This window comes from Euleptes europaea, chromosome 10, assembly GCF_029931775.1.
Source record: "Euleptes europaea isolate rEulEur1 chromosome 10, rEulEur1.hap1, whole genome shotgun sequence".
Lineage (NCBI taxonomy): Eukaryota > Metazoa > Chordata > Lepidosauria > Squamata > Sphaerodactylidae > Euleptes > Euleptes europaea.
In genome coordinates, this window is record NC_079321.1 from 47274928 (window position 1) to 47290923 (window position 15996).

A 15996-nucleotide genomic window follows, 5' to 3' on the forward strand; every position below is an offset into this window, starting at 1 on the left:
CCGGGTTGCGGCGCCTCTGGTCGCCCAGACGGGGCTGCGGCGCGGCAGGGCCTCCCCGTCTGGAGACCTCGGCGCTTCGACGTATGACGTTATTGTCATCGGGGGCGGCCACGCGGGCACAGAGGCGGCCTCGGCGTCAGCGCGGCTGGGAGCCCGGACGCTGCTCCTCACGCATAAAATAGACACCATCGGTAAATGAGAATGAGGAGAAAGTCTTGCTGAGTTAAATCCTTACAAGTTCTGAAGAAGTGAGCTGTGGCTCACGAAAGCTCCTACCCTGCCAGAAAAATATTTTTGTTAGTCTTTAAGGTGCTACTGGGCTCTTGCTCTTTTCTACAACTTCGAAGTTGTAGAAAACTTTGTGCACAACAGGCCCCTGGTGTTAAGATGTTTGTAAGGGAGCAAGGATAGATTGACCTAGATACTGTGGGAGATTTGGAAAGACCTCAGGATATGTTCCTCAGGATGTCTTGACAGTCCAATGGCTGGCTGATTCCCCCCCCCCCCCCCCGTCCTATAGTACTGGTAATCGAGGTGCCCAGTGAACTTGAAAGGCAATAGATTCAGGGCATTTGTTAACAATGTTGCTCAAGTCTTACAAACTGAGGGCCTGGCTTCCTTTCCTTTCCTCCCTTAGAAGCTCCTTGATCAATTGATCTTGAGCAGCATATATCTAGTGTTGGAGGGATATAAGGACTGAAACAAATCTTGCCACTGACAATGTAGCTTGGGGTCCCTATCGCTTAGTAAAAAAAGGCATTATGTCAGTCACAGAGGCATTGGATTTGTATATTAAAAGGGGGGGAAATATAGCGCGATCGAAGTCTGGCTTCCTTTATTGAGTCAATCCATCTCATGTTGGGTCTTCCTCTTTTCCTGCTGCCTTTTACTTTTCCTAGCATTATTGTCTTTATGTGTAATGTTTTCATGTGTATATGTAATTATGTGTAATGTTCTGGGTGGGTTTTTTAAAATTCTGGGTTTTAATTAATTTTACAGTTTTATGTTTGGATTATGTTTTATTTTGTAAACTGCCTCAGCCTGGTTCCACTGAGAAGGCAGCATAAAATTTTTGTGAATAAATAACTTACTGGGAAAGGAGGAAGGAGTATTACAGTCTACTGTTCTACTGAATTATACGTTTAGTGACTTCAGTGCTGGGTCTTTATGTGGTTCTCAGTTGGTGTCATTTTAACAATTTTGTAGCTCAGGTTATAGCTGAACCAGAGCTCAGCCACACTGATGAATTTGCTATAGACCCCAACTCTAGCAAATGTCAAAAGAGGGAGGAACTTTGTAGACTGAAGTGTTTTGTTGAGCCTAGCTAGTATAGGTGTTTCATTCTGCATCCACAATATCAGTGTTCAAGCTTACCATGCTTACAGTACAATCCTGTGTAAAGTTACTCCAATTTAAGCCCATTGACTGGAGTAAATTCATAGGATTTCACTGTTAGACATTTTTAGGCCCATATCCTGACATTCCATCCATGCTTGTATGACCAATTTCTGAGATTTACCATAAGATTTTTCCAATGAAGTTGTTTGCAATGCAAAGATTAAGTGCTGGAAAGTCATCTGTTTAACAGGTATACATTTAACCATATTTGAGATTAGGTTATGTCTATTTATCATTTTGTGGTTAATAGTAAGAAGATAGCTGGATTAAGACAATTCAGACAGTCTCTGATTTCTGTTGTTTTCTTCTGTGTTTCCCATTTCGGTGCATTTCAGTACTTTAGCTGGATAAATTGCACAAAGGGAATGTTGGTAACAGATCAAATACCGACTAGCTTTGGGTGCTATAACCCAGATCCCCCGTTCAATGTATAATTTATGCTATGCCACATTGGGGCAGTGAAGGGGGGTGGAACTAAAGCATAAACTTCTAATCTGTGCACCTGTTGTTGCCTGATAGAAGCAGTTCACTTTTTTTTTTTTAACCATTTAGGACAAATGTCATGTAATCCTTCCTTTGGTGGAATTGGGAAAGGTCATCTGGTGAGGGAAGTGGATGCCCTGGACGGGCTCTGTGCTCGAATTTGTGATCAGTCTGGAGTGCATTATAAAGTGCTGAACAAGCGCAAAGGACCCGCTGTCTGGGGTCTCCGAGCTCAGATAGACAGAAAGCTCTACAGAGAGAACATGCAGGTGAGAACGTGGGGGGGATATGTGTGTCACGTGATAGAATCATGAGGTGTAAGGTGGGGTAAAAGGGTGAACAAAAGGACACTGAAGGGGAAAAACATGAACTCCAGGTATATTAAAATCGATGTTCCCTATCCTGATAATCTGGAGACACCTTAGATTGTTTTCTGATTTACACATGGAACATGACTGATGCTTGGGTGCCTCCAGTAATTTGTTTTTTAAATGTATAAACTGCTGCCAACCAACAGTTATCCAAACGAATGAACAAAACATTGAAATGAAGTGACCTGATCAGAAAAAATGTATTAATTGCTTTTATACTGAAATCTCCAAGAGTGTAACTTGCGGGGAAAGATGGGGGAAAGACTTATGATTATTTTGAAAAAATGGGACTGGATGTGAACCAAGATAGAACTAAGCAGTGTATCAGTAACCTTAAATGCAAACTTCCACATGCTTCACTTTCATGGTCGTACCTCACATCTGAATATAGTTTGATACTATGACTGAAATCCTTGGATTCTCTCGTTTACTGTGCATAAATCATTCATTTAAGGTAGATGGGTAAATGATGCTTCAAACCTCAAAATAAAATAATAATATTTTATTAATATTCTGCCCTCCCCGGCCAAAGCAGGGCTGAAAGTGATTTGCAACAAAAATAAAACGATATTGTAAAATACATTGTGGGAACCAGAGGCTGGGATAATTTTTTATCTTTTCTGCTAAGGAACTTAGCAATTTAGTAAGAAATTGACTAAATGTGACACATATTAAGGAAAATGTCCTCAGAATTGCCAAAGAAAACTTTTCAATAGTGTTCATATTTTGAATAGTTAAAGGAAACTCTGTTAGATGTCTGTCTTTTGGTGATGCTCTTAGTTGAGAAAATTTGTTTTTAAACTGCAGCATAAATATAGCTGGCTGTTTTGTGCTAAGATAATGTTTGTGCCAGTTAAATTTTGGAAAGGGGCACTGGAGGAATGTGAGGGTAATTTTCACGTTAGAGCTTGTATAAAGTTAGGAGATGTCCTGAGAGGAAGAAGGCATTTTGTATTCTTGCTTAGGATTCCTTGAAAGGCCCTGTTAGTGTGTGTGCACATTGTTAATATTTCTCTTTTCCTAGTAGAAAGAAGTGCTGCAAACCCCTTGTCTGACAGTGTGTGAAGCATCTGTGGAAGATCTTCTACTGTCGGAACCAGAAGCCGGGCATCCTGGGAAATGCTGTGTCAGAGGAGTCATTCTGGGTTAGTAAAAGAGGAAGGTTGCTTTCTGGGGCAGAGCTGTCTTCTTAAGGCATGAGAATAAAAATATCCAGCAGTCTTATCTGGTATTGTAGCATAACAGTAATAGAACATGTTATTTTTGACCTTGTGTTAGCCATTTCTGGTACTCCAGTAGCCAGGTGACTGGGTGAGGATGACTCCTTGTTGATCCTGCTGCTCACACTATGACTTTTCAAAAGTTTGAACAGTTCACAGATAGTGGCAGCAGCAGTGGTGGAATGTGCTGACTTTGGTATTCTACGGTTCCCCTCTTGGGAATGAGAGTTACTAGCCGGTATGGACCAGTTGATTTCTTTAGTAATTGCAGAAGGCCTGGAGAGCAGGACTGCATGGGACCCTGTCAATAAAGAACAAAGAATAGCACCACAATTACCTTAAAACTGGTCGTACTGCAAGACCAAATTATTGTTGTTTTTGCATGTACGCTTCCACCTCTGTTAAAGTAGCTCCACAGTATCTTAGATTACCAAATGTAATGTGGTATTTCCAACAAGTTAGACATCTTACCTTCTGATCCTAAGCAAATTTGCATGGAAGTAAGTCACCCTACTCTGCTGCCTCAGAGGCACAGATGCTGGCGCTCAAACCCTGGCAAATGTTAGGTGGCGATCTGCACGCTTGGGCCTGCTGCTTCGGAAATCTGTCAGACTTTCAGTTTTCAAATTCCGACAAAGGGTTCAGCATGTAGATAAATCCAGAAAGCAGTGAGCTTCAAGTGTGTGTTTGTGACATGTCTTGGCATTGGGATGGGGAGTCAGTGGCCCATGCAAAGGCCGGAGGGAGGCATTTTGGTGGCTTTGCTATGTAAATGAGGTTTTTTTTGATCCACCGTGACCTGAAGGTGGGATGGGGCCACATTGGGCTCCTGAGAATGGTGCGAGGAGAACGGGCTCAGTCTGAATTTTTTTCTGGATTGGTGTCATCCAGTGCAGTTAACTCTGTTGTTTTGGTAGATCAGATAAGTAGCCCTTTGATGCTCACAGATCAGAAAAACCAGGGTGAATTCAGCCTTCATATATGTCTCCGCCCCCCCACCTCTTGATAAGATAGATGAAAAGAATACATTTGACATGGAATTGAAATATGTCATTTCCTGAATTACATGTTTCCTCCTGAAAGTTCTCATGGTGGTGGGGGGAGAGTTCAGATAGCCTTAATGAAATGTTACGATGGTATGTCACAGAGAGCTACTACTTCCTTTATGTTCAGGGAACCATCTGGGGTGCTAAATCTACCCCATCGCGCTTTGTTTTTCTCTCTCTCTGCCAGGGGATGGAAGGAAAGTGCATGCTGGAAGTGTTATTTTGACCACAGGCACATTTCTGAGGGGCATGATCCTCATTGGACTGGAAATGCATCCTGCTGGGCGGATGGGAGATCAGCCCTCCTTGGGCCTTGCTCAGACTTTGGAGAAGCTGGGATTTACTATGGGCAGACTCAAGACTGGGACTCCACCCCGGTTGCTGAAAGACTCCATTGACTTCAGTGTTACGGAGAGACAACCGGCCGACAACCCTCCTGTGCCGTTCAGCTTTCTCAACGAAGTGGTGTGGATCAAGGTGTGGAATCCTGAGCGTGCACGCTGCTTGTAGAGTTTATACCAGGGAGTTTGTCTCTCTCTCCCTGAAGCTACCAAAGGCCACTGTTCTGCCTGTAGCACTTGAGGAGGATAGTGTGAAACGCCTGCTTTGATGTGGAAGGGGCTTGACTGCTGGAGTCACAGCACTAGCCAGACTACATGGAGAGTGCCTGAATGTCTATTGTACTTAGCTATTCTTGTTAAAAAATGCTGGGAGTTTGCCAAAGGGTTACTTTAAAGTCTTTCCTCCCCGTTTCTATTATTGTCCTTCAGTACTGCCTGCTTTAGAATTCTTCGTCTTAAGATGTCAACTCTCCTAGATATGTAGGACTGTAATTTAAAGATCATTTTCTCCCTTCACCAGTGGCCTCTGGCCCCTGGAGTAGTCACCCTGTGATGTGTAGATGAGGGAACTCTTTTGATCCTTGCAGCCACCTACACAGTTATTCTTCTCAAGGTGTCACTATTTTAATACTTTGTTCTTGAGACAGATTGATAGAATTCCGAATTGTTTGAGTTATATGTCTTCTTGGACCAATTTAGAATCCTCTCTGACTTTTTAAAGCTCCTATCCGCACAGAATAACAGTGTTGCTTACCTGAGGGATCCACACATTTCTTACTATCTAACAGGGTTCTGGAACAGAATGGAGATCTGGGTCACTTGACTGTGCAGCAGACTTCCTTTGGGACCTTTGAAAAGGATTGCAGATTTAGTGAGCTATGGGAGTTATACAGTCTAAGTTTACTGAAATTGATATATTGTGCAACACTAAACGGGGTTTATGCTTAGAAACGGTGCAATTCTCTTTAGAACTGCCCTATTACACTTGAGTAGCTGCAAAGGATTGCACTGATAGCTTGTGTGATCTTATGCTCTCTTGACTAGAAGTGTATGCTGTCAAAATAACGGAAAACTTTCTTCCTGGTGAACGTATTCAAGACTAGAACCTCACCTGCATTTCTGTGTTGTTAGCAGTAGGCAGAAATAATTATTTTTACACTTTGTATTGCAGCATGCCCAGGCAGTATGGTAAGAATGAAGACTTAAACAAATGGTTATCTGTAAAGGTTGCTATGAAAACAAACCACCGGGAATACTAATGTATCCTAATTCATTCACTAAATCAAAGTGGTTCTTGCTCTCTTTTCCAGCCAGAAGATCAGCTGCCATGCTACCTGACTTACACCAACCCAAAAGTGGAGCAGCTCATCCGTGACAATCTTCACCTGAACAATCACGTCAGAGAGACAACAAGAGGACCTCGGTGAATTTCCCCTTTGTATTATCATCTGTGTAGGGTTAGGAATCTTCAGAATGACATAAATAAAAAAGATGGATCTGTGCCCTGAGGAGCTTACGGGCTAACTTTTGAAAAAGAGGGAGGCAACAGGGATAGGAGGGGAGGAAAGAAAAGGGCCAGGGTAACAGAAAGAACGTGTGAATGGAGCTACATATACTGAGACAAGGACTACAGCAGTAAGAAAAAATGCCCAGTCTCTTGCACTGCTTCAGGTAGTGGAACACGCCTTGCCCTTCTTACCATGTCAGCATCCTGATTCAGCTGGTTATTCCTGTGCCTAGGTACTGCCCCTCACTTGAGTCTAAAGTTCTGCGTTTTCCAAACCGCGTGCATCAGCTCTGGCTTGAGCCCGAGGGTCTAGATTCCAATATCATCTACCCACAGGGAATCTCACTGACGTTGCCGTCTGAAATCCAGCAGGAGCTTGTCACCCACATTCGAGGTTTGGAAAAAGCAAAAATTGTGCAGCCAGGTAAGAAATCAAATTTCTCCAATCAAATGAGGCTGTATCTCAGCACCCGGGAGAACATTCTGTATAATTGTATTTACTTACTTAATTTGTACCCTTTCCCCCCCCTCCCCCATGGGGAACCTTAATGATTTACATCGTTCTCCTCTCCTCCATTTTATCCTCACAACAACCCTGTGAGGTAGGTTTGACTGAGAGCGTATGAGTGGCCCAAGGCCACTTAGCAAGCTTCTATGGCAGAGTGGGGGTTTCAGCCTTGGTCTCCAAGATCTTAGGTCAGCACTCTAACCACGCTGGCTCTCTAGTAGATTAACAGATCTACAAACCAGCACACTGTGGGTTTTGTGATCCTTAAATGTGTGTGTTCACAGGCTTTTATCTTGTGTTTGTCTGAATCCATGCAGCAGGTGTTTCCCACAGTGGTTCTTTTGATGATTTTGCTTCTCCTAGGCTATGGAGTTCAGTATGATTTTCTGGACCCGCGTCAGCTGACTGCCTCCCTCGAGTCTCGTCTTGTTCAGCGGCTCTTCTTTGCAGGACAGATAAATGGCACCACGGGCTATGAGGAAGCTGCAGCCCAGGTTAGAGAGTTGGAAAAAATCGTGGCAAAATCAGATATTGTTGTGAAAATCCTTCTGCCATTACTGGAGGACTCAATATAAATATGAGGGGGAGGGGTAATGATAACAATCCAATGTAGAAAAGAAAAGAAAAAATATCCCAAATATTGAAATTATCAAATATTGTTATATAATGCTTACACATTCACATCTGCATGTAAAGTAATGAAAATCACATACATTGTTAAGGCATGAGTAAGCATTGTATAATGATATTTGATAATATTTGGGGTATTGTTTCTTTTCTACACTACACTGGATTACTAGAGGACTGCAGCCAAAAATTATTTGCTTGATTACGTCAAAGAATTAGTGATTCCAAATTCGCCAGTTTGGCCCCAGCTCATCAGGGCTCGGAAGCTAGTCTGGGTCAGCCACAGTCAGTACTTGGATGGGAGACCACCAAGGAAATTTGGGCTTCCTACGCAGAGGAAAGTGATGGCAAACCACCCCTGCTCATGCCTTACCTGGAACACCCCATGATTGGGGTCGCCATGAGCCATTTGCTGCTTGACTGCACATACTTCATCTTCACCTCTGATTCTCTTGGCCATCTACGCCTCTTCTCACAGCCAGTTCTCCTGCCTCAGGCTCTGCTCTCAGGCCTTTGCCTCTTCCTCTTGTTTTCTGGACTGCTCCCCTTTACAGCCGTCTCTTCTGAGGCCTATCCAGTGTGGTGTAGTAGTTAGGAGCGGTGGTTTGTAGCGGTGGACTCTGATCTGGAGAACTGGGTTTGATTCCCCACTCCTTCACATTAGCAGCGGACGCTAATCTGGTGAACCAGGTTAGTTTCCCCACTCCTCTACATGAAGCTGGCTGGGTGACCTTGGGCTAGTCACAACTCTCTTAGAGCTCTCTCAACCCCACCTACCTCACAAGGTGTCTGTTGTGGGTAGGGGAAGGTGATTGTAAGCTGGTTTGATTCTTAAGTGGTAGAGAAAGTCGGCATATAAAAACCAACTCTTCTTTTGATTCTTCTATTCTCCGAGGTCACAAGATCTTGACTGTCATTTTGAGGGAGGCGGGGAGAAGGAGGAGGCACATGAGTCAGGTGGGGGAGGTGGTGGTGCTGCAGGTGGGCTGGAGGGCGAGGGTTGGTAGCTCCCCTGCCCATTGCTGCATGAGCCAGGTGGGCGTAGTTAGTAGCACTGCAAATAGGTGGCTGAGGTGGGCGGGAGCCAGTGACGAGTGGGCAGGAAGGATGGGATCCCTCCCTCGCGGAAATCTGGCAGGCCCCTGCTTGTAACGAACTAGGTGCAAGCGCATTTAGCATTGTGCTGTGTACCCTTATTCATAAACCACTGGACCCCACACACCTGTTGGCATTCTGTTTATGATCACCAGAGAACCACTCTGAAGCAATTTAGTTGATAGTTCCAACTCAAGCAGAGCTACGGTCTTCTAATCCCATTGACTTCAGTGGACTTAAAAGAATGTAACTGTGATTATCATAATTATGGTAAATACAGTAGTTGGGGGCAGTAGCATTTTTCATCTGTTCACTACATGAACTGCAGCTCGTAACTGTGCTTGTAGTGTCTTCAGGTGGACAGAGTTCATTTAAAATACGTAATGGCTATGGCTTCAACAAGACGTGTGCTGGCATTCTCTATTTGCGCTCATCGTGTATACAGTGGCTTCCCTTTGCCTCTTGTGACCTTGTTGCTCTCCATCAGGGTATAATTGCTGGAATTAATGCTGGCCTACGAGTCAAAGGTAAACCTCCCTTTATCATCAGTCGTACTGAAGGTTACATTGGCGTTTTGATTGATGATCTCACAACTCTGGGCACCAATGAACCCTACCGGATGTTCACAAGCCGCGTGGAGTTTCGGATGTCTCTGCGTCCAGATAACGCCGACAGCAGGCTCACCTTCCGAGGTAGCAGGTTTGTCCAGAAGTGTTTCTTTGGCACAGAGGATTATGTTTTTTGCTTCTCCTTATTTTCCACTTTCTTTGTCGGAAGGCTACACTGAAGCTGGCTGTGTGTCCCAAAAGCGATATGACCAGGCATCTCGGATGAACGCAATGTTGGAAGAAGGAATTGAAGCGCTGAAGGCTATTGAGATCAGCAGCACAAAATGGGCTCAGCTGATTCCAGAGGCGACCATAAGTACTAATCATAGCTCGCTTGTTAGGTATTGGCTGAACCTCTCTGCTCTTTTCAGGGGGTTATTTTAATGAGGCCTCCAAAGAGATCTGATCCTGAATCATTGTATCCTGTGTTCTTGCTCTCTCAAATTTATCTTGAATAGTAAGGGATTAGAAGGGTATTACTTCTTTTAGGATTGTACTGTTAGTGTTTTTTGTGATTAACACCATCACAAAAGACTCAATCTACAAAGTTCTCTGCCTCTGGAAAAGGGGGAGCAATTTCTTTTGTTTCCTTTTCTACTTTGCCTCAGCCCTTCTTTGTATATATGAGACTCTGAACTGAAGTGTGTGCTTTTTGTTGAAAGCATCAGTTAGATGAGCAATGTTTACAATGAGATAATCTGTCCTATAGAAATAAATCATTAAAATTAAAGCTTATACACAGTCTCATCTCCCCATGTAACCACTCCTTCACCTAGTTCAATCTTCAGTTCCCCCCCCCCAATGATCAACATCCTGATACAAAATTGAAGTGGTGTGTATGTGTTTGTGTGTGACATAGAAATACAGAGTACGCTGCAAGATAAACTGGGCCTCTTTTACTGGGTCTCTTTTCCTTGGGAGAAATAACTACATGAATAATGTTATAGCTCCGTGTTGGCGAACCTATGGCACGCGTGCCGACTCCGGCACGCGTAGCCCTCTCTGGCGGCACGCGTGGCTCAACTGGGCGGTGAGGACTTTGAACTGCTCGGCGCTGCAGCGCTGAGCAGTTCAAAGCTCCCTTCCCTGCACTCCCCGCCGCCCAGCTGGGAAGCAGGGGCTTAGGAGGCAGGGGCTTAGTACCCCCCTCCTCTTGGATTCCAGGCGTGCGGTGGGGAGGAGGCATGCGCTCGGGCGGCTTCTTTTTTTCGCCTCCGCGTCCGGTTGCTGCTGCTGCCACTGGTGGCCAGAAAAGCCCCTCCAACCTCCCCGCCCCCCCGCTCCAGTCTGCCAGGGCTTCTGTCCTGGGCAGCTGCTGCGGCTGCTGCGTTCTCAGCTGCTACTTTTGCATTTGCAAAGCCTCTCCCGCCACCCCGCCACGTCCCGGTCCCAACTCTCCGGCGGCTGGCTCAGGGACTGGCAAGAGGGGCCAGCTGCAGCAGGCGGCGTGGTGGCTCCTTCCAGCCGCTTCCCATGGCGCGATCCTGAGCCCGGGCTGCTTAACGTTTGCAAGGCAGCCTGGGCCGCCCGAGCGCGCTCTCGATGCAAACGCGTTGCAAACAGGTGGGAGGGGGGCAGGGTTTGGGGGGGAAATGGAGCAACGCGTGCATTTTGCAAAATAAAAAAGTGTTTGTGGGGGGGGTTTGCACAACTAGAGGCGAGCCCGATTTTAAAAGCTGATAAGAAAACCTTCGTCTCTAGAGATCTGAGAAAGAAACTGTTTTGTTTGCAAAATCGGGGGCGAAGGAAACGACCAGGCGGGATTTAAAAGGCAGGGATCTGCAAGGGAATGTGCCGCCGGAAGATCTGGGGGGCGAAGGGGAGCGGAGTTAACGCGGCCTGGGGATCGTCCCGTCGTCCCCCCCCCATGACTGTTGGGGGGGGATTGTTTTCTTCAGGGGTTTGTTTTTAAGGGCTGCGCTGTCTTTAAACGGGCGTTCCTAAGCCTGCTTACTTGCGAGCAAACCCGATTTAACTTAGGGGTGCTCACTACGATAGGAGATCGGCCGTCCATCCGGCACCAGCTCGGGGATGCTTACTCAGGGGTAAGCCGCTGAACGGTAGGAGGAGGACCAGAGCAGTAAATCTTCCGAGGAAACCTGCGCAGGGGTGCCATTTGAACACGATCCCCTGCGCGCCCCGCATGATCTGCGTGTTTACTCGGGAATAAGGCCAGCGGGGATCCGAGCGACCCGCCGCAGCAGAGCAGTTCAAAGCCCCTTCCCCCTTCCCTGCACTCCCCGTTGCCCAGCTGGGAGTCCAGGGAAGTTGTTTTTTCTAAACTGAAACCTCAGTATTCAGGTTAAATTGCCGTGTTGGCACTTTGCAATAAATAAGTGGGTTTGGGGTTGCAGTTTGGGCACTCGGTCTCTAAAAGGTTCACCATCACTGTTATAGCTGCTCACATAGGCAGAGTTCTGTGTGGATTCAGATAGTGAGCTAGGATTTGTAGCTAAAATAACCTAGAGTTAATTGCTGGAATATACAGAGACTTAAGCTGTGGAGTCAAGATAATTCCAAGCAGCTTCAGAAAAACAAACATCCGCCAATTCGAGTACATGGAATTAGCATTGCAGAAAACAAGACCTGATTCTGGTCCTTTATTTCACACAGACGTAATTCTTGTTGCAGTTGCCAAAGCTGTGCTGCCTTGATTTTGTTGCTAGATATCTAGTATTTCTCAATTGCCTTGTAGAAAAAAACCCTAAAACACTGTGTTTCTTCTATTTTATATATTCCCACTTTCTCATACCCACTGCTGATTTCTGATAGAAAATGTCCTGGCCTTGAGTTTCTTGTGTATTGTTTCTTCCTATCTTCCTATCTATGGTTTCTCCTGTTAGACTGGAAGACCACCATATTGTTTTGAACTTGAACAGTGCCTAATGCAGTATGATCAAGATTTATACATGGCGGCATTACAGTAACGCAAGAAAAACTTAGTCCCGTAAATGTCTTAAAAGGCTGTGAGAATAGATATTAGCTAAGATTAATTCACTGGGGTAATAATTAGAAATGCTTTCTTTCTGATTGGCCAGTGCTCTGAACATCCTTCAGTACCAAGAGGTGAATATGGAGATTTTGGCAAGAGCTTTCCCGGAGTCCCTGAAAAAGTTTGCTGAATGGAAACAACTGGCTCAGAGGCTGAAAATAGAAGGTAAAGAATAGCACCAAACACCCATGAAGATCCATATCCAGAAGACCATTCTCAGTTGGCAGCTAGCTCAGACCAGACGTTTTCTGCAGTCACAGGGCAGACTGTTTTGAGTTGTACTAAAATGGCTTATTATTGTTGTTATCCCAGACAGCTCCCACCCCTGGAGCTATTCTCTCTGGCGGTCGAAAGTGTAAATTTGGATATAGACCACAATATTGAATAGATCTGAGGAGGTAAAAATAAAGCCAAGGCCAATGGTGCAAAATAGGTTAAAAAAAGTATTAGAATAGAATTTCCCTACCTGTTTTGCCCTAGAGCAGTGGTCGGCAAATTCATTAGTCAACAGAGCCAAATATCAACAGTACAACGATTGAGATTTCTTTTGAGAGCCAAATTTCTTAAACTTAAACTATATAGGTAGGTACACTGTTTATTAACTTAATAAACTTTAATTAAAGTTTTAAGTCTTAATTAAAGCACTCTGAAGCATAGGAGTCTTTTATGTTGACAGGTTTTAAAAAGAAAACCACCAACCACTGAGTTCCCAGCTTTTAAATGACAATGCTGATGCTCAACCATTACCTGCTTTTGAAGCCCCTCTCTAACACTACCACCCCCTCCCCAGGGAGGGGAAAAAAGGCTGGTGGAAAGGAATTCACCTCCACCTCTAAACGGCCACAGCTGCCCTCACCCCCTCTATTTCCCCCCTTCTTCCTTGCGCTTTAAACTTTACACTGCAAGCTCCTTAGGGCAGAGACCAGTCCTTTTTGGGGGGGAGGGGGGAAGAAAAGAGTGCATTACTTCCAAACCAGCGTCATGCACGGTGACGAGGTGCAAAATAAAACCTGCAAGGAAAATGGGGAAGGAGAAAGCGGGGGGGGGGGGGGAGAAGGATGAGTGTGTGTAGGGATAATTTTCTACTCAGTAGACGCAGCCCGTATTTCCAAAAAAGGGTTGCATCCATGGCCCCCCTTCCCAAATGCCAGATGTTGGCAGGGGGAGGGGGACGATCCTTTGCAGAGGATTACGACCCCCCCGAGCCACCCAGCCCCTTCCCCCAAGCCAGATCCGGATCCAGGCGGTGGCCTCCTCCTCCTTGTAGCCCACCCCCCCCTTACCCCTGCCTTCTCCATTCACTCACCCCCCTTACCCCTGCCTTCTCCATTCACTCACCCCGCAGCCTCGGCGGCCAGAAAGGGGAGAGGTGGTTGTCGGTGGTGGTGCGGGGGCCTCGCCGGCAACCAGGGCCTTGCGTGGCTCAGGCACGCGCAGGGGTGTGACCGGTCGGTCGGGTGACAGGTCCCCGCACCTCTCTCCTTGCGCATGCGTGGACGCCCGCCCGCTCTGCCCAGGCCAGCCTGAGGGGATCGAGCGGCACTGTGGGGGGGGAGGGAGGGAGGCGGCAACGAGCGTCTCTCTGGGCCAGAGCGGGCGAGCAGCAGCAGCAGGAGGAGAGGCTCAGTTCATTTGCACGGCGGAGATGACGACAGCCGCTGCCGCCTCTCCCGTCACCCGACCAAGAGCCACACGCAAGGGGCCAAAGAGCCGCATGCGGCTCGCGAGCCGCAGTTTGCCGACCACTGCCCTAGAGGTTTCTTCAGGGGAATCTGTAGTCATTATAGTAGTCCTTCAAATGAGCATAAATTCTGGGCTACAGAATTCATGCTCATTTGAAGGACCACTGTAATAACTACAGATTCCCCTACAGAAACCTCTTGGGCAAAATGCATAAGGAAATTCAATTCGGAGTAATAATTTTTTTTCACCTATTTTGGACCATTGGCCTCGGCCTGATTTTTATCTCCTGTTACTGGCGCAGCCCTTTTATTTCTCTTTGCATTCACAGATGGGCAGTCTTCTGTGGCTGTGTCCAATTATCCACATTAATTTCATTTTTATTGTTTTCTCAGTGTCTAGAAGTTGTAGTATATTTGCCATAAGCTTCTTGTGGTGAATGAGGTTGTTTTTCAAGTCTTTTCCTGTTTTTTGGGGGGGGGATAACCCTTCTGTTCATTCTTGTCCTTGGAAGCTGTGTATAAGCTGCCGGTGTCCCTTCAGAGGGTGGAAATAGAAGAAGTGCGTCAAGATGAGGCTCTCCAGCTCCCAGGAGATCTGGATTATTTTGCCATCGGTGCATCACTATCCCAGGAAGTGCGAGAGAAATTGGATTCCCACCGACCTCAGACGGTAAGGAGCTGGCATGGAAAGGGGTATCAAGAAAGCTGTGTAAACTCTAGCTGCCATGAGTGCCTTTGAACTGGGTTAAATTCCAACTGCATTGTTGTGGTAACTGAGGAAGCATTGGCACATTTGGCGAAGGGGGGTGCTTGTTAAGGAATCAGATGTACTTTGGACCCCCATATTCACTTCTGGGTGTGCCCTTTTGGGAATAGTAAACACTGTTAGCAAACAGATCCATAGGCTCCAACCCATACTTTAACTTTGTTTTTATTTTTAGTACTCAAACTAAACCTAACTAAAGGAGGAGAAAGGGTGGCAGAATTATTGGCTGTCCCATTTTGTCGAATCTACAGACTATGTGTAATCCACCTTGAATCCCTGAGAAAGGTGGACTATAAATTACGTAAATAAATAAATATTTCTCTTTCTAGATTGGAGCTGTCCGCAAAATCCCTGGAGTTACGCCAGCTGCTGTTGTCAGTCTGCTAAAATTTGTGAAAGTCAGTCGCAAAAGAGCAGAGGGGATTAAGTAACTGATCTAGAACTGATCTCTTGCCAAATGCAGATTTGCTGGGGCAGTGAAAGCTCCAAGTTCCTGATGAGAATGCCTTTTGAGCAGAAGTCATTAAACTATTATTTATATGTGCCCCCTGGGCATCTGGCTTTAAGATTGTTAAGGATGAATGGATGGACGACATATTGGCAGTAGTACCCCAGTGCCTGCATGCCACATCATGATGTCGTGAAAAGTGTTTTCTTTTTTGCTGGATGCCACTAGGACATAGCAATTTATCTGTTACGGAAGGAGCATATGATAGAAGTCATTTCAAGTGGATCTCATTAATAATGTCTCTTTGTAATGAAGTGCAGTACAGACAGGCTGGTTATTTGGTGTTTCTGACCAGGAAAAGGGGCAAAAAGAGTGACTCTTCAACTGCATGGTGACAGTGTAATAATAAAAATTTACAAATTTGTAAACTCAGTGAAAGATACCTCGTTCCTTACAGTCTGTTTTCTTATTTACTTATTAGATTTATATCCCGCACTCTGTTCTGGCCAAGGCCGGGCTCAGGGCAGGTAGCAACAGCAATATATCGTAAAATACAATAAAACATTCAGTCTATACAATATTAACAAAACCAATTCTCAATTAAAACAGTTTAAAATCAGGATAGATGACATTTAAAATTTGGCACACAGGGGCTTGGCCAACTCGGAAAGAAACAGCCAGGCTCCCCTGCTTAGTTGGTAAACAATAGAAAAACGGGGTGGGGGAGAGGTAGGGAGGCCAGCTCTGATGGAAAGACCATTGCTGCCTTCAACCATAAGCTTGGTGGAACATCTCAGTCTTACAGGCTCTGCAGAACTGTGGGCCAAAAAAGCCCTGGCCCTGGTTGAGGATAACCAGACACTCCTCGGGCCGGGGACCACCAGTAAGTTGGCATCTGATGAGC

At 45.7% G+C, this 15996-nt stretch overlaps 1 protein-coding gene across 1 annotated transcript; it reads left to right on the top strand.

The window, feature by feature from the left end:
* The first annotated feature begins 1953 nt into the window (after positions 1–1953).
* MTO1 (mitochondrial tRNA translation optimization 1) lies at positions 1954–15075 on the top strand. Its single transcript, XM_056856351.1, has 11 exons — positions 1954–2150; positions 3280–3397; positions 4706–4995; positions 6170–6282; positions 6600–6790; positions 7238–7368; positions 9084–9288; positions 9374–9545; positions 12243–12361; positions 14391–14548; positions 14974–15075. Exons 1-11 carry the CDS (start codon positions 1956–1958, stop codon positions 15073–15075), a joined length of 1794 nt encoding a protein of 597 aa, XP_056712329.1. The 5' UTR covers positions 1954–1955.
* Positions 15076–15996: the final 921 nt, after the last annotated feature.